This window comes from Mycetomoellerius zeteki, unplaced genomic scaffold, assembly GCF_001594055.1.
Source record: "Mycetomoellerius zeteki isolate Tzet28-1 unplaced genomic scaffold, Tzet1.0 scaffold238, whole genome shotgun sequence".
In the NCBI taxonomy this organism is placed as follows: domain Eukaryota; kingdom Metazoa; phylum Arthropoda; class Insecta; order Hymenoptera; family Formicidae; genus Mycetomoellerius; species Mycetomoellerius zeteki.
In genome coordinates this window covers 42,208-61,418 of record NW_017257214.1, presented here as the reverse complement: position 1 = coordinate 61,418, position 19,211 = coordinate 42,208, and the positions used below count along the sequence as shown (strand labels likewise).

The 19,211-nt window shown below is 33.5% G+C and overlaps 2 protein-coding genes across 2 annotated transcripts; one reads left to right on the top strand and one right to left on the bottom strand.

The window, feature by feature from the left end:
* Window positions 1-6,720: 6,720 nt before the first annotated feature.
* On the bottom strand, window positions 6,721-9,715 carry LOC108723443 (probable serine/threonine-protein kinase fhkB). The gene is made up of 3 exons (XM_018449222.1): window positions 9,680-9,715; window positions 9,313-9,549; window positions 6,721-6,852 (listed from the first exon to the last, which is right to left on the bottom strand). Exons 1-3 carry the CDS (start codon window positions 9,713-9,715, stop codon window positions 6,721-6,723), a joined length of 405 nt encoding a protein of 134 aa, XP_018304724.1.
* A 6,659-nt stretch (window positions 9,716-16,374) lies between these two features.
* Window positions 16,375-16,985, top strand: LOC108723445 (PI-actitoxin-Afv2a). Its single transcript, XM_018449224.1, has 2 exons — window positions 16,375-16,553; window positions 16,771-16,985. Exons 1-2 carry the CDS (start codon window positions 16,454-16,456, stop codon window positions 16,935-16,937), a joined length of 267 nt encoding a protein of 88 aa, XP_018304726.1. The 5' UTR covers window positions 16,375-16,453; the 3' UTR covers window positions 16,938-16,985.
* The last annotated feature ends 2,226 nt before the right edge of the window (window positions 16,986-19,211 follow it).

Here is a 19,211-nt window from a genome sequence, read left to right as displayed (position 1 = left end):
CTTAAGACGATCTTGAAATAAAAACCGACTACGAGAGAATACCGGCCACACTTTAAGAGACGCAGTCTTTCAAAATAACTTTCTTACGATTATTTGAGGCCGAGGAGAACGTGATATGCGAACGATTGTAATTTAAGCAACGTAAAACTGCTTAAGTGAGGCGCAGAAAGTGTTTGAGCCTCTCGAAACGAGAGACGACACATCTTTAGCGATGCGCTTTTATCGTGCAATATTTTGTTCTATCATGTTGTATGATGTCCCAATTAGCTCGGACCAGATTCGAACTTCGATTAACTCGCGCGGTAATTTATCAAAAAATCAAAATTATTCACACACGCATTACACGATAACGTTTAACGTGCTATGTCATTTAGTTAAACGCAAAATACTGGATATTTCTTATTGTAGAACAGTCTATGCATTTAATATATGATCAATGTTTTTTTGACAGGCTACTCCCGGAAAGCTTTTGGTTGCGAAAATGTACATTTTCCTGAATTCAAACGCTATATACTTGAATTTAATTTAATAATCGAATTACATATTTAATTATCCACTAAAATAAGAAAACTAATTGTAGTCTCTGGAAAAGATTCTTGCGGAATTCCAGAATTTTGCATAGTTTAAGAATCGTTCGTCCAGGATAATGAAAAGCTATAAGTAACCTGATGTAGTAATGTATTATTAAAATAGTTTCATGTCAAATATGCTTGATGACGGATAATACACTATTCATTAATATATGGATTAAATGAGTTTTGTGATAATTGCACTTTATATGCTCCAATTCCTTATCGCTAAGTTATATCCGTAGTATGTGAAGTATTTTAATTCTTGAGAATATAAAATGAGGATTATTATATGTGTATATTAATAATCATATCCACTTAATGGAAAGGAAAGGGAAGGAGAACGTAATCTTCTCCGAGATAGTTAATGTAATGTATCGATCGATGTACTCTCAGAATTAATTAATTATCAGAGAACTTTATAATTTGCGGCATTGTTAAAAAAGATATCTACTGGTAATAATTATCTATACATAAGGATTGCTGATCCATTAATAATTATTAAATATATAAAATTCTAATTTTTATATTTTTTATATGTATCTTCAGGAATATACATATAAGAAATAATAAATGAATTGAATGAAAACAATGAAATATTAATTTTATTTGATTAAATTTAAACATAATCTGAAAGTTATAAAAAGAAGAAAAACTGATTCCAAGATGATCTGAAGGATGATATAGCGATGAATGTTATCACCATTCGTCAGAGATCGTGGAAATAATGCTTTATTTAATCGAGATAAGCGCCGATATTTTCGTGTGCAAACCCGGTGTGTCACTCATCTACATAGTAATCATGTTATCGCATGTGTTCCAGGTGACTAACTCGCGCTATCTTGCAAAATAGCATGTGTCTAGCAAAATAAACGGCGGGCGTATAACGTGGGCAACGTTTTGTTAGTTGGTTGTTGCATTAAAGCGAGTAAAACGTGTATACTTTTAGAATTGAAGTTCAAGTGAATCTTTATTCAGGCTCGTATGAAACTGCGTTTTTATCTGCAAACAAGATTAGACGAGATAAAGTTGTGTGTCTCAGTCGTTCGTTCACCAACGAAAGTCTACCTGCACGATGTAATTGAAGGGTTTTTCACAAAAATCAAATAAGTTTAAAAAAATTAAATTTTTAAGAAACAAAAAGAACTTTTCATCTTCAAACCGTAGTTTTGTGTAATGTATAAATATAGTTATTTTTATCCGGATGTAATAGGTATAAGAACAAAGTTGTAGGCTATGATATTTTGAGAATCTATTTAAAAAATAAAAATAAATCAAATGCGAAGAATAAAAATAAATTTAAGAATAAAGATAAATAAATCCTCTGGACTTGTTTGACCTTGCAAAAATTTTATATTTACTACATATTTGTCCCATATTTTAAATCGATCTTTTTTTTATAACATTAATAGTAAAAAAATGAAGAAGGAAATATTATTTAAAATACAAGAAATATTTTTATTTTTTAAAAAATGTTACAAATTGCTCTTCCTTCTACAAAACCTCCTACACTTCCTTTGCAAATGTTAAACTCTTAAACTTTCATTTTTTGTTTGATTCTTGCCGGAAAAATTGGTCACGATGTAACATGTAAGTAATAGAGAACAATTTGACGTCATAATTTAGAATTTATTTTAAAAAAATAAACTTGTTTGGTTTTTATGGAAAATTCTTAAATATCAATCAGCCTTGACATTGGGCGATTATGCTTGTTATCAATCATAGCGTTCACGCACCGGATATTCTCGCGTCGCGATCAGAGCCCAGCATTCGAGGGTCTCCAAGGGACGGTGGCAATAATAGTAGCTGGGGCGATCTGGGCAATGACTCCGCATTGTTCTACGGCAGCAATAAATGTCAGCTGATCACGTTCGTCCGGACGCAACGGTTACGCTCTTCTTTCTTCTGCCCGCGTACCTTTTGCCGCCTCATTCGTCGGCTCAATCGTGACCGAGCACCATACAGTACGAGCTTTCGAACTTTAATGCGATCGATTTGTCGGACGGCTTGTGTCCAAAGGAGAAAGAGGAGCAGGAGGAGGAGAAGCAACTTGCGCCTCTCTCACCCACGTTGTAAAATATACAGTTTCTTTCCCCGTGAGAGTTAATTCGTGGACTGCGGAGAATCTGCGGAGTAACGTTTTTAAAGGCGATATTTTTTATTTGCCATCGACAATTCACTGTTGTTAAAAATAAACAGAGAAAGCTTCTGCATCATAAATCAGCAAACGCAACTACCTCGATCGCCGCCGACTTTTTCTCAGGACAAATGGAAATAAAAAAATCCGTAACCGAGAGAAAAAGTAACAGTTCCGTAATACCTTCCACGAAGTACGTATCGTGAAAGATCGTGTAATGACGAGAATTCACAGTACCAACGGATTTTAACTGAGTATCAAGATTCTCAGCGAATCAAGAGTCATTCGCAGAATCATCTGCACCAGAGAGTGATCACACGATAGCGGAGGAATATCTTTCGGCGATAACTATCCGTTCGCACGACGGTCTCACCAATCTCCTCACCCACTGACCTGATAATATTAATTAATCGTAAATCGATAGCACGTTCTCATGAGAAGTCCGGTTTTTAGGAGGCATGACGTGTCGCGGGCAATGAAGAGATTATAAGAAAAGCCGATGGTAACTGCAATAAGTAGGAACTGAAGAAGAGTAGACGATGACGAGGAGATAGAAAAGGAGAAGGCGGGGGATAGAATGAGTAAAGGAGGTTACTACGACGAGACATCCGAGATAGATCGCGGGAGTCACTACTCGGCCTTATTACATCGTAAATTCTCGCTTAGTGATGGATAACATTAACCCATCGGCAACGACAAATTACTTAACTCCGCCGGGGTCGGGCGGCGCAGCTTCGCCGCCGTTCACCCGGAACTGGTTCTTCTTCCGCGCCGCGATTCCCGCAACCTCGATCGATGCCGTGTTGTCGAGAGTGTTGTGTCTTTGAACGCCCGATATTTCCGATAACGCGGTAAAGGTTCGCGATAAAATTTCGGTACAATCGCGCAGTGTCACGAACATTTTTTATTCTGCCCGCATCTAATAGCGCAAGGAGAAAAAGAAATAACAATACAAGTCGGTAGGATTGTCTTGACTGCCTCGAGCAAGATGTATCCAACATGTATCCGGAACAAATGGCTCAAAAAAAGCGTAAAAGGCATCCGGTGAATTTGATTGATTAATGCGACTTTAAGATATCTTTAGTAGAGCTTTTCTTTCTAAACTTTTTCATTTAACAAATTATATACGATTCATGATATTAATATCAAGAAAGAAAGCCGCAAATATCTTAAGTGGTACAGCATGGTAATTAATGCACAAATGAAATAATAAATGATTAATTAATTAAATATAAATATAATTATTTAATCATGACATATTTCGACTCTTCTTGGAGTCTCTTCTTGGTCATCCTTAGTTTATAATTAATGATTGAAATTATAAGATGCTATTAACATCCTGTCAATGTAAACTCAGAAGTGGAAGATTCTTGTTAGAGAAATGTCGTCAAAAACGTATTATGGCTTCACATTTTTAATAATTATAAGAAAGTACATAGGATAATTATATGTAATTATAAGAAACTTAAAAATAACAAAATGTTATTTAACTTAAAACATTTAGTTATCATACTCCTTTGATATCTAATAGTGCAAGGCCTAAAATAATGTTAATGGACATATGTATGTTCCACTCCAGATCAATTTAAAGCAAAATTTCAGTCCGTAATATAAAATAATATGACTAGTCACGATAAACATAAATTAGTGAATAAATAATTAGTGAAGACTGAGCGATATATAAACAACTTTCTCGCATCACTTAAATAAAAAAAAGTTTCTTTCTCGTATTTATAGATAACACATCCAATTTAAAGCAATGTTGCTGATTCTTTTCTGTTTCATCTTCATGGCATCAGTACGTTAATGAAATATTATGTAATAATCAAGTATTGCCGTTTTAGAACATTGCGTTGTTCGGCGCACGGTAGTTATCGGTTTGTAACTAGAAGAGGCGCAATTCGCTTCACTGAAACTGCAGTACTTCGTGTTTACGTACGCGATGCGGTTCACGTAGAAGAGCACCGTAGCGTACGTAGGAGTACGTTACATCGATTTCCTCGGAGAGCCGCGACCCGCTGTAACCGGATAATTCATTAGCGATACAACCCGAGACGCCGTGAATTCACGCAACTATTAAACATTCCACGGATTTCCCAGAAGGAGAAGAGTTCCTGAATCATTTTCCCCTGCTGTCGTTGCGGCTGCATTGCCATTATTTGTTATACGCTAAAGCTTCCGGTTTCATTGGACATGATACGGTTTATTAAAACAGCATGGAAACATTTCATCATCACCAACAAAATAATTATCTCGAATCCCCAGATTAAGCGCGATAAAAATAAACGAGCGGAAATTCTTTTAACTTTAACCATCTTTCCGTACGTTACGTGACTTGAAAATAAAACAGAGTAAAACAACTTCAAACGACTCGAAAAAAAGAAACTTTAAATTTAGAAAATTATTTAGATCAATAAGCACTAAGAAAAGAAGAAGGAAGATATTCAAATGTTTGATATTCCTATAAAGAGAAAAATTCTTGACGTGTATATCGATGATTTAATAATATGTAGCGTCGACACGATAAAGAACGGGTATAGCTACCTGCACATATACGTATATAAGCGAGAAAATCACCTGCAAATCTAAGCGTTGAGCGTGCCATTTATCATAAACGTGATAGATCAGAAACATGTACAACCGGATATTACAAGCAAGTCCGATAAATAATATAAGAGTAAAAATTTATTGCTGAAAGAAAGTTGTAAACTGCGAACGAGTGGGAAGTAACATAAATAAATAGGGCTGCTATTAGCGATTTCTACGATAAGCCGACAAACGATGTAGATAATAAACCCACGAAATGCAAAAATTATTATTTTCTAAACCTGCGAAATAGTCAATTCTTAAATCACGAACACGTCTTTTAAATCGACTCTGATCCGGGCTTAGCTTACCGTCATTAAAATATTAAAGAAATTTCAAACCAGAGGTAACGTAAGATAGAAAACTTTTGAAAAATTTTACAACATTTATGGAGTTTCATATTAACGTTACATCAGTTTGTTTCAGAGAGTTAAAATTATGGCACATAGTTACGAAAACTTTATTAATTTAGAAAAGTGAGATAGGTATACATTATATATAGTAGGTCCGTTTTATATTAATTCCGTTGTAATGCAGCCAATATTCCATAAGCTCTCGATGGTTTGTACGTATGTACATATAAACAAGATTCGCATTAAATGAATGTCCTTTTTCCGGTTTCCGATAATTTGAAACAGCAATAGCAGTATAAGTAATATCAATTATCATGGAAATGGAATGGCAGAAGCGTGTTTACGGTTGATTTAATGTACAGATGAAAATGCTGAAATTACGGGATTATCGAGATCCCGAATCAACAAAACTTCACGTACCGTCATGTACAACATGATAAAATTTTTCTTTAATTTTTACCAAATGATAACTAATTACTCATCGATAACTTCATCGTGCGATCGACATTTCGCTCAGCGAGATGATAAAGTGGCAGAATTTATTACGGCAGAATAATCGATCATATTTGGAATAAACTTTTTAAACAGCTGCATTTAAATTTCTATTGCATCGATTTTAAGGAGTATTTTGTATCGATTTTAAGAAGTATGGAAGGAACGTTAATTTATTTATCTTGTTTGTTCCTTTAGGAAATCTATGTCAGAGCGACTTTCCTCTAGTAAAATCGTCAAGTTGTATCAATCACATATAATATTCTATCTCAAAAGTTAAGTAATTCCTGAGATTTCTAATTATTGTCTTTCCGAATGATCGAAATCAGTCTCGGACGGAAGTAGAAGTTAGCATACCTATGTACGGCGTATCTACGTACGTTCCTTAGATACCAGAAGAGGGAGTACTGTCGATAGACTCCTCGATCTCGTTAGGAGTGAATCTCCGAACGTAAATGGCTATTCGTTCATTTGCTCGAACAGATCGCCTCTGATAAGCGCACCAACTCACAGTCGTCGTCATATCTTGCAAGGCTTTGATAAGGATCTTTCGCCACAGCGTGCAGTTCAGTACAATGCAAACTTAATTAAATGGAACCTTGCTGTCGTCATCGTCTTCGTCGTCGTCGTCGACGTTGTCGTGGTCGTCGTCGTTGTCGTCGTCGTCGTCGTCGTCGCTGTCGTAATCGTAGCCCTCCTCATCGTCATTGTCAGCCTTGTTTCAGGTAACGGTAAGCTGGTAGACTTCGACAGAAAAGCACAGAGCGATACGATACCCAAGAACAGAGCGAACAATGGCAGGAATACCCGATCTAGATGTGTTTCCCCGTCATTGATATCGAGCGTCGCTGTGAAAGAGGTTTCACCTGAATTTATATCTGAAACGGATGCTGATTGTCTAGACTCTAGATGTTAGAAACGGCGACGCTTCTCGGGCGTGCAAAGTGCATTGAACGCGACAGCGTCGAATTCGAGATCCAGTTTCCCAAAGCTGCGCGATCCTGCCCACATGTAACGCGCCCCGTTTCCGTCGACGTTCAACGACGTCGTCGAAACTCGTAAGTCATTAAGAGATCGCATACGGATTCTCCGATTTCACGAACTTAATCGAGTCAGTTGTTCGCGACGCTGATGATCCGCGCATTCTGTTCGACGAAGCTCCATCAGCAGATATGTCTGTTAAATCCCTCGGTGACGTTAATAAGCATATTTCTATAAACGCATGATTGTAAAAAGATCGCGTTTATAAATGCGAATGTGTACGAGCCGATTATAAAGAATTCAATTACAAAATCTATAATATAATTATTATCAAACGAATGACGATCAATTATCGAGTTTTTGAACATTTAGCACTTCTTTAACGATCTAAGAATATGAGAAAAAAAAAGAAATGGATCTCACGTACCATGTCCACAAGAAAAATTTTACTGAAGTATCTAAAATGTTTAGGTATACGTAGATCTAAAAATAATTTTATTGGACAAGCTTCAAAAATATCAAAATAATTATATAAGAAACTCGAATATGATGAGCAATACTGTAAAAAGTTTTGGTATTTTAGCAATCAGGTTGAGCGTCTTACATAATTACGAAGATCGTTTGATAAGTTTGATAAATTTTTATGAGATAGTGACACAATCTGTTTGATAACGTGACGCCTGGAAAGTTTCACTCTTCAAACTCTTCCAGGCCAAATGCCAGTCATCAGAAATGATGCATTGTTCACGTTTGGTACTCGTTTGAAGCGAGCGGTTTAGCGGTTGTTATGGAAAAAATAAATGCAATTTACACAAATTGGGCTCAAATTTGGGAACAGGAAGAAGTCGCACGTTCTCCAAATCCGGAGAATAGGGTGGATGAGGAATCAATTCGAAGCCCAATTTGTGTAAACGTATAGAATTCGTTTTTTTTTATTTTTGTGACAACTGCTAAATCGTTCGCTTCAAGGTATTACCAAATGTGAACAATGCGTTGTTTCTGGCTAAAATTTGGCCTGAAGGAATTTGAAGAGCGGAAATTTTTAGCAGTCACCGTCGAATGGATTATAACACTATCTCATAGAAATTTACCAAACGACCCTCGTATTTTGATGGTCCAACAAAACGATTTTCAGATCTATATTTATACATATATAAGTTAAATTTTGATATTTGAGTAAAATTATTCTTTCTGTACTTTTACATGCATTATCATATATATTGACTCTTAGGTCGTTATCGAGATTGCGTTAAATAATCAACATTTGTCATGTATATTCGCGATTGAATGTGTGACAGGGTATATCGGAAGTAATGCAGTTCTCTACATTTGTCGTGAGATATTGTTTCGGACGTAATATTATCGATATGTTATTTGTGTAATATAGAGTAAGCATACTAATGATGCTGCACAAATTGGACGATATGTAGCGCTGGGGCACGTTTGATGAGCAACAAATTATGAAAATGCGCCATTCGTTTGCCATGCATTAAATTAATTAAGAGCTTTAATTAATTTTGATTTTCGCCATCGACAAGCTATACATTTTGCGGTCGAGAAAATGTATTTATTCAGTATTTGATGAAATTCTGCTGCAAACTATTGCATTTCCACAAAGCTACATGCTTTGTCGCAAACGCTCCGTCGTTGTGTCGTTCGCACGTAGCTTCACGCAACTGTAAATCTCACAAATGAGCTTTATTCGTTTGTAAAATTAAATTAAAATTTAACAGCCACTTCTCGAAAATGTAACGAGTACTTTTATTTATACAACCTTTTAATTAATATCTCAATTTTCTATATTGCAGTGTCGTCATAATTAAATCTCAGATTAAATTTTAAATCTTTCACTTGAAACTCCTCTACTGATTATGCTCATTGAATTTTACAATGAAATTTTCAATTACGTTAAATATCATATATATATATATAGAATATATTACACATACATATACACATATATATATACATAATTGAATTATGCTCCACCTCCGTATCGCACAAATCTTTGGAACAGCGCGTACATGGTAATTCCCTACGAGCGCCGTCGCACCTGGTCTCTCATCGAAGCAACCTCACTCGACTGGCATCGTTTGCCACCACGATTCGAGAGACACGAGTTGTACGGGATCCGTTAATTGCCGTTGACCAAACGTCACAAGCGACACACCGATCGAACGAACGGCTTACCTACCTGCCAAATTATGTCCGTTCCTCCCACGGGTTGTGAGCTTGCATGCAAATCACTCGTACGTCGTCTTGCCAGCATGAGCTCAGCACAATTCACCGTGCTCTGAATTGCTGCTGGTACTGCCGACGCTATCTGCTGCTGCTGCTGCTGTTGCTGCTGGTGCACCGTCCATGCAGGAGGAAGCTGTAAATCAGGTGCAAGCAACTTCGAAGACTTTGCAGCCGTGTGAAGCTCGATTATCTGCGAACAAGTTAAACGAGTAATTTTATACACATATATGCAATTAATTAAGAAAAATAATAAGACGATACTCTGCAACATGATAAAAAAGATACGAAAATGTATCATATTTTGTTATTCAAATCATTACAAAACTGTTGGTCTCGATTTTCGACGATATCTCCATGTAATGCGAAAAATTGTATTGTATACTATATACGGAAATTTAAAATAAGAGGTTCGCAAAAAGAGAGCTTAACAGAAAGGATTACAGTCAAGTTAAATGAATAGTTGTACCTCAGGAGAAATATTATCTTGGTAATCGACATTCAATTTCCTTTCCTTCCTGTGAAATAATCAGGTACGAAATGTCTCGAGTTACTTGCTTGAAGGGAAATTATATAGAATCCTAGATTTAAAGTGAAATATGAGAAATATATCTGAAATAATACCTTCAGTATTATTTCAGATATATTTCTCATATTTCACTTTAGCGCAATTAAATTTAGCTATCGATATCATGTTGCTATCATAGAATAACTATTCCGTAAGACATATTCAGTTCTCACAGCAGAGATTATATCGTATATGTTTCACAGGCACAGACTATCCAGACAGAGTCCGACTGAAAATTCGATTTCGGTTTCGGTTACGGCCAGTTTCGGCTAAAAATTGAAGTTTCGGTTAGATTTTGATTTTGGCCAATAAAATTGAAAGGGAGTTTCAGCGACGTAGCCAAAATTAAGTTGTAAGAAGCATTTATTACTTAAAAATTATTTCATGCGAATATTTATTTTCTACAGATCTTCTAAAGACTTGTTTAAATTTTTATTTAATTATTACTATTATAATGTTAGTAATAATAACCATAATATTTCTTTCAAATATAAAAATATCATACTATAAATTATGATTTCAAATATAATATTAACATAGTAAAATATCAAGATATAAATAAAGTAAATAAACTAAATATTTTTATTCGGTAAATGCAATCGCAATTATAGTGAATATAATTATTTTTTTAAATTTACTCACTGTTTATGTGGTAATTAATAATAAAATATTAAGAAAAAACTAAAGGTTTTTAAGCAGTGAGTGTAACTATTATTAATAGCACAGTTGACTGTATTTGGATGATTAAAACAACTATAAATATACATATAGTTGTCTTAAAAGTAACAATAAATTATATTTACATTAGGTAATTGCAACCACTTTTTTCCTATCAGTATACAGATTGTGATAATATTAGAAGTTGTAATATTAGGATTGTGACGATATATGTATAATTATTGTTTCAATGAAATGGTGATATTTATGGAGAAGAAGTATATGGTATATACACATACTCGTACATATGCGCGCCTTATACATATGGCCTTTTTAAGATTCCCATGGATTATTTCGATCGGACTCTATCAAATATATTGAATTATTTAGTTTCAATTTCCAGTCAACGAAAACCAGAAAATTATTTTCGGTTTGAATAATTTCTTTCCATTTTTAAAACAGATGGATAGTAATATTTTTAACTCTCGTGTGTAGTAAAATTGTAATAATATTCTCCATTTCTAAGATTACTTAGATGAAACTGACCCAGTTAATGAGATAATGGTCAACCTTATAAAGCCGAAGCTAAGAACGAATATATTTTTCAAGAGCTCTTCGAGTAGGGATCGTATTGAAACAGGTGGCGACCGGCTTGCCTTGAACGCCAGACGAAAAATTGCACCTGTTCTCCTGAGTTTCGTGATATTTTTATTCTTGCCGAAATCACGAACGGGATGAATTTAGCCTTAAGAGTTACTTTTAAGAGCATTTGGACATAATAATTTTTAGCCTTATCATATTCCTGCACCTGCGACTTTTTAAGCGACTTTAAAAGCAAATGAAAATTACATCGCGCCGCTAATTACGCATTGTCATAATTATGAATAATGAGAAAGCGATAATAATTATGATATTGCGATAAGCAATAGCAATTATGATTCCATTATGTAGAAAACCTACTACGAGAAGAGCAAAAAGTTAGTATCCGCATCGGCGTGCTCGTATGCTTCTTATTGAAGCTACGCTTCTATAATTACCATGATATCGCATCTTACCTAACGAGAGCTTTCCTCCGGAAAGCTCCAAAGATAATCTTCTTACTTGCCAAGGGGAGCCAGTATGGAGCCAGATAAGAGAATCCTGTATAGGTACCGTTGGATTAGATCGCCGCAGAAGCAATAAATCTTATTATTGTAGCAACCTGAGAGTATGTGACTTTCGTGCACACATGCTTGACTCTCAGATCAAGAATTAAGCTGACCGAGTATCGTTAATTCAATAAAAATATAGAGTCGACAGTTATCATCCATTTTCTTTCTTTATAAATATTTATAAATAAATATTCATGAATAATTAATAAATAAATAATCGAAGTAAAATATCAGTGATGTATAACACAATTGACGGCAGTATTTCTATGCGCTCTTCTCAGTAAGCGGATATGTCGTCGATATTAAGGGAGTTCTCGTATTTCCACTATTATGGAAACTGTTCGAAACTGTTCGAAAGTACGCGAAGTTAAAAATACATTTCCGAAATCGGATGATTCGTGTCCGAAGTTACGGTCCATTGTACGCAACCGGATATTTTCTCGGAGCTAACCGCGAGGCAATTCGCAATTAATATCTACCCGAACGACGTGCATTGTTTAGACAAGAGTAATGCTCGTCGCAATAGCCAGGTAAGGAAGTCTAGTTCCACCGATTCAGACAATGGCGCAGCGTGGGACCGCAACGGTACGAACTGTATAATATTATCGTAAAACACCCGTTACCGGTATACCACCGACATTCATTAAATCATGAAGGTATCGATTGCGAGGCACGAAGCGGTATTATCGCTATCATTCTATTTGTATTCGTTTCGTCGCCGAAGTTACGCGCATCGCGCTGTACATACAATTCGCGTGATTTTACGATGCAGGTTACACATTTTAACGATGATAATGCTCTCAACTTTGAGTCGTTTTATAACATTGCTATACATAAACATATATGTAATATCACACATGCTAATAGAGAATCAAGAATGGCTCCGTGTATTTTCGAGAACAAAACGTCACCAATATTGCTCCTTCATTTCACTAATCTCTGAGAAACTACAGTGTATAGCGAAAAGATACGTTATCATCTGCTAGATTGCAAAGTTGTGATTACTTCGTATTTTTAACACTAGGATGTTATCGATATTCAGTGATATAGTGTTGCTACTGATACTTAAATTTTAAGTTTGAGGAAATAGGACACTCATAATTAATAAGATTTCTATACATTTACAATGTCCCACTTAGATAACTCTAAATTATTTAGATAAAAATAAGGTAAATTATACATAAACGATAAACGTATCTTAAATAAGAGACATACTTTAAAATTGACTTTATTGGAGAAAGTTTTTAAAAGATAAGGAAAAATTTTGTTATAATGTACTTGATTCGCATAAATTTTAAAAAATTTGTTGTCTCTTTTTCATAAACGCTTTGATGTTTCCATAAGCGAAAAATATTACCTCAGTCGGGAGTCGAACCCGGATCTCTAACATTCCGTATAATATTTTTTGCAATAAGAATTAATCATTTATAGATTTTAATGTGTCATTCAGCATTAAGATCATTTTAATTGTAAGATGCTTAAGTGCATCGAATTGTTAAATTGCTAGTCAATTTAACTCGTGATATTATTTACTGCGGTAATTTAGTAGAGTTTGCGTTTCAAGACCGAAAAATCATTTCAATGCGCAGTTTAAAGGATTTATATACTACATACGTAGTATATAAATTCACACAGAATTATATAAGAGCACTTAAGATCCAGCTAGACCGTTGAAGGCATTTATTTCCTATTGTATGTTAGAACGATGCGAACAAATCTTTAGTTTTCAAATTATAAGAAGAAATAGTTAGAATATCACGGGCTGCGTACAAAAGATGGACAGAAGCTGCGCATCCTTAATACATATATAAATAAAAGGAGAATTGCCTATGTATCGCCCATACATCGAGCGTGAAGCCAATATCTGTGTGAGAGAGAAAGCTAGAAAATCCCAAATGTTCGCAATGCGAATGCACAGACCGTCGTCTGTGTGAGCTGTACAGTTGTTTTAAGATTTCTTACATATTGACAACAAAGTAGAACGAAGTGGTACAGAAGAAAATGAGCTAAGTGGCATATGCGCATTACAGTTAATTGGGACTTAATAGCTTTCTCTCTTTCACATACGTTGACTTCAGAACTCAATTCCTCTTCCGTTTATATATGTTCCAAGGACGCATCTTATTATCACGTTCGGACATTTATATGGGGGACACATACTGATCAGACGCGTTTGCAGCTGGATCAACAACTCTGAATTAATTTTTACATGATTAAAGTATAACTAACAGCGATTTTGTAACGAATGTTAAAATAAGGATTTTATTCTTTATTTCAATGTACCAATTTTTCCTTGAGTATGAAGTCATTATTATAATTTTCGGTTTTTTTTCCATAAAAAAAATATATATACGTTATATATTATAAATGTAGAAATAAAACGATTCCTGAACGGTCACAAAAAAGTAAAAGTTTCTTCTAGTGCGAAAAATTAACAAAAACCAAAGCGTAGTACAAAACTTTACGAGCGATCGCGAGAGCGATTCAACTCAGAACTGTAGTTCTATACTTTCGTAGTGTTTCTGCTTTATTAGGTAAGACACGCGCCATGTAACAACAAGTCGTGACTCAAGAAACTATATGTGATGGTTAATGCATCGAGAATGACGCTTTCGCGCACGATAGGATAATGTACGCGATAGTATCGCTCGTAAAAGCGGGATGAAGGGAGAAACTGCTACGTATTCGAAGCGGCGGAAGTTACCGTCAGCTACCTGACACCCGCCTCGGAGTTTGCAGCAAACTAATTTCGTAAACCTCCTGATAACCGACGCATTTAATCGATGCCGCCCCCGAAATGAACCTGTCGCACGGATTTTATGATGTAACATTTAAAACTATGTCGATATTACCTTTTTTGTATCTATTCCCTTACATAATATTTGTGTAACCTTTTAACATATTCATCTTGTGTTAAATTAACCCAAAAATTTGATTGGACCGTTTGTAACATGAGGATTGTTATTATAAATTTGACACATTTTGACATTTTTTCCAACAGTGTAATTAACTTATTGATATTCGTTAGTCCGAGAAGAAAAAAAATAACTAACTAACCGTTACTAGTTATTGATTCTCAAAAGTAATTCGTTATAATTACCATTACTTAAAAAAGTAACGGCTCGTTACAATTCAGTTACTTTTGTAATGCTGAAACAAAATTAGTATCTGATGCAAATTAAAATATTTAAAATCTAAAAATAATATTTAGAATATTTAAACTCACTCTTATATTTTTAGTTCGGACTACGTTTGAGTAATGTGCAATTTTCTTAACTGATATGGAATAAAAAAACTTGTAATATCTATGCGCAACAATATTCTTGATTATTAAATGAGAAATAAAACTCAAATCATATCTGAAAGCAAATATCATTTGAATTTTTCACTTGAATAGATTATAAATGTGACTATGTCAGAAATATCAAGTTGTATTTATACGTTGAATTAAGTATATCATGTTTTAAAATTGGTTTCAAGTTCTTCGCAACTATAAATGTGAGACCTTAGATAAATACTAGAAGACACGATTTCTCTTGTTATGATGCAAAGTGTAAAAGTCATTGGTATATGCATACATATCTATAGTTATGATATACAAATTAGGTTAGGCAATTGGTTTGCGTTTGACCGTGACGGAAATGAGCCGTAAGCGTCTTGTTGTTGTCAGATGAATAAGATCGGTTATACGTGTAATTAAAAATTCTGCCATTAATACTTTTTTCCATGTGGTTATTGTTGCGATAACTTATTCATGAAAAACATATTTAAACAGAACAAAAAATCATCATGATGTTAAAATGGCTCCAAAATGTTTAATAAAAATCATTTTTTGATTAATCAAGATTCAGTTTAATGTCATCAGTTTTGATGTTATCGTAAATTGTTCGACTTTAATTGCGAAAAATTTTTGTATATGAATGACTTGTTCTGCTTTAATTTCGAAAAACTTTTGTACATGAATAATGATATTGTGTAGAAACTACAGGTGTAAGTGACTTTTTATTTTTCTAATAGTGATTATGTATATGTGCTTATACATATATAATGTAATTAATTAATCAAAATGATTGGCGATATAATTACCATTTTTGAGAAATACTTTAAGTTTATTTCAATAAGTTTATAATCTGTAAACAAATTAAAACTCTTAATAAATTTTAAGTACTTCAAAAATGATATTTAAATATTATTTAAGTATCAATCAAGTATATATTTAAATATCATTTTTGAAGTACTAAAAATAGCTGAAAACTTTTTGATAATATTTCAAAAAGATTGCAGATTCTTTCTGTAACATTTCATCAATCTTTCAACAAGGTTTTATGTGCAAAAATCACGGACATTTTGCTGTTCCACTTTTTATGAAATATTTCACTTTTCAGTTGAATCATTTCTGAGATATTTCTGAAAATCTTCGGTGCTGTATGGGTCAATGCACAGAAAATGATAAACCCTGCTGATTGTATGAAATAAAAATGCCGTTAATTTTGCATAAATGACAATATCTACATATTTAAGAAACTCACGTAAATAAGATTAGGTTTTTATATAACCTACTTACGTATAAAGATAATCCCCTCTTTCGCTAAAGCACGATTTATATAGAAGCAATTTCCAGATATACGACCTTTCATATTAGTGCAAGCTAATCGTCAGTAACGAGATTTTCGAAAAAGTATTCATACGCAAGTGTTGTGGAAGTATATAAATATTGTATAATGCACGCGAAAATGAATCTTAAACTACGTTTATTATTTGTGTTTATTATCGTCTTTATATTAACGCACGAGATCACATCTGAGCAATTATATCCATCAAGTAAACACTCTTTTTTTAAACATGACATTTTTTTATTACATTACTTATTGCAATATCCTAATTATAACTCGAATTTTATTAAAATGTATATTCCGCGTAGACTTGAGCTAAGTGCAAAAGAATTAAAGTTATTAAATTCGAATTCGTATATCATAATGAGAACTTTGACAAAGAGATTTGTGCATAAAATTTAACACATTATTCATGTTTATTTTAGTATGCCTGTTGCCTGTGAAACCGGGTTTTTGTAGAGCGGCTATACCGAGATACGCGTACAATTCAGCTTCCGGACAATGCGAACAATTCATATATACTGGCTGTCATGCAAACGCAAACAATTTCGAAAGTATGACTGGGTGCGAATTGACATGTAAAACTATATAACGATGGATAAAAATGTCAAGAAAGTACAGATTTAATAAGAAATTTATTTTACACTTTATTTCAACTCTAGCTATACACACACTCCTTTTTTACCCTTACACACCCTGGGACCCTATCCATATTTGTTACCATAACTTCCGTAAAAATGGACATATTTCAATTCATTTTTTTTTTCAATCGATGGAGAATTGATTAAGGAATAAGTCCATGATAAGTAAAGGTCGATAGAATTAAGGAGTTTCGTATAAATTCAAAGAAAAAAAAGTTCAGAAACACGAAAAAATCTCAATTTAGCAAATTGCACTGGGGTTTTTAGGACCCTAGTGTGTATAGTTAGGGTTAATAATACACTGTTGGAAAAAATGTATCAAATTTAACATAAATCACATGTCGCAAATGGACCACTCAAAACATATTCATCTTGTATTAAATTAACCCAAAAGTTTGCTTTCGGGTTAATTTAACACAAGATGAATATGTTAGAAGGTTACACAAATATTATGTAAGAGAATAAATACAAAAAAAAAGTAATATCGACATAGTTTATAAACAAACTGTAGAATCATTTCTTTTCAGAAAATTAACATTTATAATATGTTAAATTAATACGTATTTTATTCATTTTCTTAGAATTAATGTTTTAAAACACATTATTTTTATGTTACTTGCTCACTTATTCATAAATTATGTCATTTTGACGCTAAGAAATGTTAAATATCAATTTCACAGAAAATTTTTTAATGATATAATCACATTATGTTAAATTAATATTCGAATATGTTAAAAAATTCAACACAAGCTGTTAACACAGAACGTGAGTGGACCGTTTCCAACACAAATACACAATTTTTTTTACTGTGTAATAGAAATTATAATTCTAGTAACGTAATATAATTAAATGTACATGATAAGAATACAAAAAGAGCCCTTGTTTCCGCATTATTGTGTGTTCACAATAATGTGAACACACAACAATGTGTCTAATATAATCCCCAGTAGCACATGTCGGTTTATATACGATTCCTACGATTCCTGTATTTATTCTACAAGTTTTTAATGTAGAATATTAGATAGGAATATTTAGGAATTGTATGTAAAACGTATATGAACGAATAAGTGCTTGGGATACTTTAACACAAATAAAGACTAATGCTTGTAATTTCTCATCTCTTCTTTTTTCTCTTTTTTTTCTGTCTTTCCTATAATATTAAAGATACGAATATGAAGAATATGTATTTCACAGTTTCAAAAATTCCAATCCTTTACTGTACACGATGAATTATTTGTGTCTAGGTTAATTTTTATGAGAGTATATAATAATTTTTATGAGAGTATATAATAATTTTTTATGAGAGTATATTATAATAATCACTTTTATGAGAGTATATAATAATTATACTGAGAGAGAGAGAGAGAGAGAGAAATTCTCATATACTTTAATATCCTTAGAAAATATATTTGTAAGGTTATATTTATAAATTATATATAAATGTATAACTATAATTATTTTTGATGTGCTCCTATAATCTAAAAAAAAATGCGCAGAACGCATATATGATCTAATTATTTACCCAAGCAGCAAAATAGGGCGAAATTACGTGTATTCGACCTTCTAATAGGTTGAAAAGTCTGTTTGACCAATCCCAATTTACGTCGAATCGACGTCGAAAGAAGGTAAGTGGGGAATAAAGTTGAAGTAATTTTACGGTCGAAATTAAGTAATGGTAGGCATTTCGTCTTATAAGTCATAGTCCGATTTGGTCAAATAAACCTAATAAAAGGTCGAATATCGGTAATATTTTGGTAATTTTGACCTAATTCTGACCAATTTGTGCCCTCCCTTCTTTCGACGACTCAGTGTTTGTCGCCGAGAGGGCAACACTGTACATTTCCATAATAATTCTACCAAGACGGAGAATCACACTACAGCTATAACATGTGCTTGATATGGTTCCGACCAGCCATGGAAGTTCGAAATAAAATAGTAACAGAGTCCTTCTTTACGTCGGTTCTGAAACCGAATATCGCATGATACGTGACAGAAATATAAGTGCGAAAGAAAATTTTCTATACAGATTTTTAGTTTACTTCGTTAAAATCAACGCGCCTGCGAAAATATATAATTTAAACAATTATTAATTAATCGTTAATTATTTAACAACAATATATTTTTGCACTTAGTATAATAAAAATGTTTTAATCTCGCACCTACGCTAACAGTAGCATAAAATAGATATTTTTTTCAATCCTTAACATTCCGAGAGATATAATATA